The 7,635-nt window shown below is 38.4% G+C and overlaps 1 protein-coding gene across 2 annotated transcripts in view; it reads right to left on the bottom strand.

The window, feature by feature from the left end:
• Window positions 1-1,678: 1,678 nt before the first annotated feature.
• LOC100893739 overlaps window positions 1,679-7,635 on the bottom strand; it is a 28,404-nt gene continuing 22,447 nt past the window's right edge. Inside the window, exons 6-11 of one of the 2 annotated variants that reach the window (XM_011667954.2) lie at window positions 6,205-6,491; window positions 5,445-5,806; window positions 4,805-4,887; window positions 4,186-4,460; window positions 3,065-3,138; window positions 1,679-2,310 (exon numbers count right to left, since the gene is read on the bottom strand). In XM_011667954.2, coding sequence (XP_011666256.2) covers window positions 1,996-2,310; window positions 3,065-3,138; window positions 4,186-4,460; window positions 4,805-4,887; window positions 5,445-5,806; window positions 6,205-6,491 — 1,396 coding nt within the window. In that variant the 3' untranslated portion in view covers window positions 1,679-1,995. Of the gene's footprint in view, window positions 2,311-3,064; window positions 3,211-4,185; window positions 4,461-4,804; window positions 4,888-5,444; window positions 5,807-6,204; window positions 6,492-7,635 lie in introns of both variants that reach the window. The other variant, XM_003729974.3, reaches the window with a different exon arrangement.

Below are 7,635 nucleotides of genomic sequence, written 5' to 3'. Positions count from 1 at the left end.
GTTTCCCACATTGTAAATCACAGTTCCTAGCCATCTTGAAAATGGGGCAAAAGTTGGGAAATGAGTTTCCCTTTTATCCAGTCAGGGACTAGTTTGGCAATTTGAGAAGAAAGCACTCAAATCTGGAGAAACAACAAGGAAATTTGTTGGCTGCTCACAAGAAGGCAGACAACACACAGCTCTGACAATCTTTTTGTGAGCAGCCAACAATTTTATTGGCCCTAAACAAAAGAATGGAAGAGGTCAGTCTTGTACTTTGCGTTAGGTCTAGATGGAGACGTTTCATACTGGAAATGGGTCAAAATAAATTTGTCTGGACGTTTAAACTTCATCAGTGGAAAAAAAGCGGAAAAATCTGGGATTTTTTTCTTCATGAAAATGCTGGGTACCTAATTTGGTATTTGCAGGCGTTACATACATGCATGGACTTATAGGTTAGGAGTGGAAGAATAAATTACACATACAGAAAACAAAATGCTCACAACTTCACTATCAAAATAAAATTTATTAAAATGTCCATATGATACAACAGATATTAGCACACTTCATATGACCAAGAACAGATTATAGTTCTTTGTTGATGCATATTTTCAATATCAAAATATTAATAAAATTTGGAAGTTATAGGAGGCACTTGTATCATTTGCATGTTTCATATATACTGTATATACATATATAGACTACAAGTTTACAATTGAAAATAACTCAAATATTCAGCAAGCTGCAACAAAATTGAAAGCAATTGAAAGAGGAAAACCTTATCAAGTATTTAACAATAAATAGAATGTACAAATATACATACTTACACTTCCAAAATAATAGAATGAGAAAAATATCGTAAATCTACCCAGCTGTTCACATAAGAAATTGCTTCTTCTGACATAAATGCAAAATTTGATATTATATTTACATATGTACTTTGAAATATCATGACTTGATAAAAGAAACAATATATATCAAATGTCTAAATTGCCAAAATTTCAATTTCCCGGAACTTAGACTTACACAATTCAAATGGACATTGTAGGTAATGCTGGGAATGGGGACAAGTATAAATTCATGTACATGTACATGTATCTTACAGATATCCCATCAAACTTTATGGCATCGGAATTTTTGTATTTTTTCATAGCATACAGATGGCAACAAAATGGAAGATGTATCAACGATATGCATAGGTTTTGTGATCGACAATTTAAGTTACAAATCTTAAATATAAAATCCTGAGAAAGCAATGTGTAGTTTTACAGGGAGAGAGCCAGCCACAGAATAGCCTTCAAGCTAATGTAGTTAGCAAACACATTCAAAGATAAACAAATTTGAAAAAATACAATTCACATCTGTGGAAAGAATGAACATACCGGTACTACAGAATAAATTCTGTGAAAGTACTACTTCTCTGTCCTACTTTTAAAAAACTGTGGAGAGCCATTTGTAGTCTTAAAATAAAATATATTCAAGATCGAAAATTCAAGTATTTTAGACTTTTTATAAATTCCACATCAAGAACATGAAATTTTCTTGATAATAGAAAATATGAATGATTTGAATCAACATTTTATGCCTTTTAAAATAACTTTTACAAAATATTTTCATAGTTGCTAAATGTCTTTCCATAAATGTTAAGTCAAACTTAGGATCTTTGTGAAACACTCCCCTGAAGTTATGTAGAGTTCATTTTGATCGCCATGAATAAGGAGTTATGAAGTAGTGATATTGCAGTACCAGCTGTCGATTTGATCAGACCTCTTATTCCATCTGAAAGACTCATCCTCAAAATTACTCAAAATATATTCTTTGCGAGTTGGCCAGTTTAGTAAAAATTATAAATATCGTCTTATATTCATCCTTTTTTAATGTAACATTTCCAAGTACACACGCTCCCCCCCCCAAAAAAAAGGCCACAACCGATAAAATTGCATAAATTATTCAGAGGCACAGGCAAAAGCAGTCACATACTGGTAGTCAATAATAGGTAAAGGCACCTCCTAAGTGCTAATCATCCTCTGTAAACACCTCACTAGCTGGTTTTGTACTAGCTGTCCCGGGCGTCGATGGGCCGGGCGGGGCAGGGGTACCTGTAGATTCCTGAGGTGTCAACGATGGTGGTGGTAGCTGGGGTGTGTGAGAAGTAGGAGGGGGAGGTGCAATGGTATTGCAGTACTGACCGTCCAGCGTGAAGCCAAGGCGTCGGGCAACGTGGAGCCTGATCTTGAGGGCAGGGCCCAGCTTGAGACCCATGTTGTGAAGAAGGTGATCTTCTGTAAGTACGGGGAGGATCTCACCATCGATGGCCTGCTCACGAAATACCTACCATAGAAAAACGAAATGGTAAGTTTTCAACATATTAAAAAAATTAGAAATCCAGCTAAGATCTGCATGCTTCAGAGTTTTATACAACTAACTAAATGAACTGAAGAATTCAGAATTATCTAAGCGATCCCAGATGTCTCAGGAAAATGAAATAAATGGCACTTAAAATTCTTGATTTGGAGGTGGGTGTATGTTATACGATGTTTATGTAAAATCAATGGCATTGAAGGAGTCCAACCATTGAGGACACAATGGCATCATGGGGGGGGGGGGGGGGGGCACCTGTCTCGGAAAATGATAAGCTCATAGAACAAGGCCTCTGAGAGGGAGGGAGGGAGGGTGTGCAGGGAGGGGGTCTTAATTAAAACCTTCTCATTTTGTCCTTTTTCTATTTCTCTCTTTTATTTCCTCTTGCTATTTTCTCCTTCTCTATTTTTGGGTTTCCGTTCGAATGGGGGGGGGGGGGCATGCGCCTCCCTGTATCTATGGCACTGTTAAATAAGTATGCATGCTGTACTTTTTTCCTGAAATATTGAGGGTATTTGCAGTCTTGTGCCTTGCTTCTTCACGAATCATACCTCAAATGCAAATAACAAGGCCTTTGAGCGAGGGGTTATAAACATCTTTTCTTGGCCTTTCCCCCTCTCCCTTTTATTTTCTCTCATTTTCTTTTCTTGCCCTTTTTCTTTCAAATTGGGGAGGGGGCACATTCCCCTCCTTTGCTACATCACTGATTCACATTCATACTTACTGGACAGTAGTCTTCACACCCCTTCAGTGACTGCACAAAGTGGGAAACATCGGAGATGGACCATGAAGTTAAATCTGCCGGGAGAAAGACTGCATCAGTGTTGCCAATTGAAGAAAGAAGTGGAGTATGCGATCTGCCTTCTTCACCTTAAGCGGGGGAGAGAGACACAAGCACTTGGATATAGGGTTCAATAATTTAAAATTATCATGCCAGTCAAAAGTATCTGGATATAGAAAATGCTTTTCTTCAATCCTGTATGTTTATCATACTGTCTGTCATCATCATTATATTCTTTTTAAGAAGAAAAAAAACAACCATCTGAAGCAATGGCAAAACTTGGGTATCTCTGTATGTTGTTGATCTCCCTGAGATTTATTGCTCTAAAAGATAACAGTAAAATGCCTCATTTTTTTGGTAATGCAAGCTCATCTAGAACCTCCCAATTGAAACATGTATGTTGTTGGTTTTTGCTTTTGTTTTTTCTTTGTTTGCTTTGTTTTGTTTATGCTATCTTCATAAGATGAAAACATACTTTATAGAATTTACAATAAATAACCTGGAAGGAGCATTTGCCTATCGAGTAATCACGTCTTTTATATCGATAAGCCCTTTAGAGAAATTAATTTTTTTCCTCTTGTTACGAAAATAGCATGAAATGGGTAATAATAGCATACCTCCCTCCCCCCTCCCCCTCACATTTTAGATTATTTTTAATATGAAGTGAGCGTTAATTTTTCTGTAATTTTCATTATCTAATCATTATAAATAAAATTTATTCACTTTTAATATTCTTCAGGATAGCTTTAGATATTAAAACACATCAAAGAGTGATATCTACATGAGATGGTAACATACCGCTTAAAAAACATAAGCTGAGTATTTCGGTGCAAAAATGTCGCCAGCAATAATACCTTTATAAAACTTCAAAACCTATTTTTAACAAAGGTCCCCCAATCTTTGAGTAGTTAATTGTGGTTGGGGGAGGGGCGTGGTATGGTAGTTTTTTTGTTTTTTTTTGTCGTTCGTTTTGTTGCTTTTGATTATTTCATTGTCGGTCATTTTTTTGTGTGTGTGTGATTGTTTGTTTGTCTTTTGTTCATTTGCTTATTTGTTTGTTTTACCTGTATTGGAGCTGCTATGCGTGCTACTCGGTCTACTGCTGTATCCACTGCTAGACGAGGGAACGATCTCGGGACGGGTTAGCTCGATCATCTTCAACGGCGTGCCCGGAGCTCGCTGTGACGGTCCTCGCGTTACCGGTGTCAGTGTGGAGGAGTGCGTTCTTCGCGAACCACCGTTTGTCGAGAGATTAAGCTCCCCGGAGCTGCCCGTGGCGTGATGGTTAGTAGACGAGTTGGTTGTGCTGCGATGATTGTAGACGGGCGTCGATTGATATCTATAAGGGGAAACAGAGTGGATAACGTATACTCGGATTCACTTTTCATATAGTTCTGTTTTCACAAAAATACAATGGTATAAAGAGATAGGGAAAAGTTGGCAAAAATGAACTTTAAAAGAAAAATGGATTCATGTTATTGAATCTCAAGGTGTTTAATGTGTTTGTGTCGCTATAATTTACACAAAGAACATTTGTACAACAATTCAATTGGCTGATGCTTCATAATAACAGCGAAGAAATACGTAATTTACCTTACAAAACACAATAAACAACATGCGAAATTCTCAGATACCACACACACGTTTAAAAAAAACTGCTTCTATGAAACAATGTTACATTACCTTGGTCGAACTGCAGCGTTGGCTTTATATTGTTGACCGGAATAATTTGACAGAACGATGTGAGCTGACCGCTGTGGATGGGCCTGCAACAGAACATCAACAATGTATACGATTACAAGTGAAGCAAGTGTGCTTGGTGGAATTATTCTTGTGAAGAGGTTTTTTACCCTCCCTAATCGGCAAAGTAGTTGCAATAATTATTACATCCCACTACCTTCATGACTTTATTAAACATTTTCATTCGGTGATAGCAACGCAAAGAGAATAGACATATTTTTTCGAAGAAAGAAATATTCCTTGTGTTTAGAGTTAATAACAGCTTTCAATAATACAGTTAAACAGGTAAACATGATTTCGGGCTTTAAGATGGGATGCATTTATTTGTCTCTTGCTAACACAAAAGAAATTTGTATTGGTTGCAGTTAAAAAAACACATAAATGCGTAACATAATTGAGACATATTTACAAATGGAAACTAAGAAAAGTATATTTCAAGGTATCTATTGGAAACGTAGTGCTCATAATGATTACAACCATCGATACTATTAAGCTTTTCTTATTAATTTCCTCGTCTATTATGTTACTTTAAGCTTTTACTAATGTGTCGGCACGCCCTTTTTTAGGTGGAACCCGCACCAACCTCGTCTCCATGGTTCCCGACATCCAGATGCTGCGGTGCGGTCTGTTTACGGGATTTCGTCTGGTGTTTCACCATCATCTGCGGCGGTTGCGAAATCAGCAACCTCGTCGGCGAGACGTTCTCAGCGCTCTGCGGCGAAGCGGATGAGTTACGGCTGAGATCTGCGGGCCCCGCTCCGTTCGTTACCGGGGTGGTGTTGTTGCTGTTTACCGATGCGGCGACCATTACGGTTGGCGCGTTGCGTCCGGTGCCATGACTACCGTAGAAAGAGTGATGCGATCCGGTGCTGGGTGAGTTACGGTCTCCGCTTGATGGGGAGTTGGAGCGGCTTGAGCTCATGTTGAGTGAACGACGAAGGTTTTCTGTGATAAAGAAAATAATCACGTTCGTCCGTTAATGGGCTCGGTGAGATTTACAACTAAAGGTAGTGATGGAAAATATGAAAATGTTGCCTTCTTCTTTTTCGTCTTCTCTTTCCCCCTTTTTTTAAACAAAAGTTCACTCATCATAGTTACGAAGATGATTATTCCCAAGAAACATGTATTCCTTATAAGAAAATTTAGAAGAATATTCTATACAAACACGAATCATTAATATAACAATACTTTCGTTTCATTATCAGCATTCTCTGAGGTTGTTTTGACGGGTCCTTGTTTACACACAATTATACAACTTTCAAGTTGGTACCTTCACACGACTAGGTAAACAATACTCATTCTAGGAACAACATGCTCCTTTTAAAACATAACTTTAAACGCACCTATGTTTTGAGGCTCCGGCGAGTTCGCGGCCTCAAAAATCTTCCGTTGCTGCTCGTCATAGATATCATCGTCCCTTGGCGAGACACTCCGTGGTCGCTTGACTAGGGCAAGTCCACACTGCATCGACGACGACGGGCTTGACCCCGTAGGACTCACGTTGTCCACCCCTAGAGATCGTTTACGACCGTTGTCGTAGACGTGGTGATTGCCGTTGGAGTAGCCGTTGCTGTTGCTGTGTTGAAGCTGGTCGATGATTTCGTTGAGGTGACCACCCTCACCGTCTGGTCTAAAAATCGAAAAAGACCAAATGATACCAATATTATTTATGTCCATAATCTTGCAGACAATTGCATGGAATGTAACTTTATAGGTCTACTTTAAGCCAATCAGAATCGTTAGAACATTCGTTCGTTTGATTGATTGATTATTTATTTTAGACGGGTTCGGAGTTTGATCGTAACCCCAGGTACAGTGGTTCCTACGTATCCACCCCCCCCCCTTACTTGAAGGCTAAGGTCTAAGAATCAAAGCATATTCTAATGGAGCTACAGCACGAGCGACTGCGTTAAGATACGTTACCCCCCCCCCCCCACCATATGGATACTTCCCATGCGGTCACTTTTCTTAAATTATATATATATATTGTGGAAGAGTTTTGTAAACGATTGTCTTTTCATTGCGATAGGGTCATATTGGGTAGTTGAAGGGGGTTTAATGGCAAATAACCATTCAAAAAGATTATCTTATTTGCAAACAACGTTAACAATAGCTGTATTTTGCTGTTTGACAGAGTTAAAACATTGTATTTTTGAACAGTCACTTTTGGCAGGGGGTTAATATAGTCTGTATTTAATAGTTGCTGCTACATCAGACAAACATCCGACACATCTAAATCATCAAGGCCACTTTCTGTATGACACTGTCATCCTACATTCATAACGAAAAATGACTTATTAATCATAATTTTTCTTTATCACGTCCATAAAATTCCACGTAGTTGAGTATAATGTGATTGAACAATCACATCATGATCTCATTGTCATCATTATTGAAGGCGGAAATAACCGCCTTTCAACCAAACACTCAATAAATGTCATCTAAATTGATTTCATCTGGTAAGTGTCTCTAGAAACTGCTATTCTATTGCACCCCATCACGCAGCCTTCGCCCCTTCCCTTACATCCTGCCATACTGTAAAGAAAGAGAAGTGAGACCCTTTTATCATTTTCCATGACGGTAATGGGCATTTCCGTTTGAGCTGATTTATACAGGAATTGATAATTTCAGATGACTCCAACAAGAGAGAGATGGGAACGTTTACCAATCAAGAAACCGTGATCAACCGTGCACAGCGTGAAACATACGTTTGATTATAACTAAGGAGTTGCATATATTTGCGATTTGTCGGGAAGCAATATGGGACTTCCTTT

The sequence above is a fragment of the Strongylocentrotus purpuratus genome, unplaced genomic scaffold, assembly GCF_000002235.5.
Source record: "Strongylocentrotus purpuratus isolate Spur 01 unplaced genomic scaffold, Spur_5.0 spur5_scaffold_16, whole genome shotgun sequence".
NCBI lineage: Eukaryota > Metazoa > Echinodermata > Echinoidea > Camarodonta > Strongylocentrotidae > Strongylocentrotus > Strongylocentrotus purpuratus.
The sequence above is the reverse complement of the archived record's forward strand: the minus strand, read 5'-3'. Positions and strand labels throughout refer to the sequence as shown.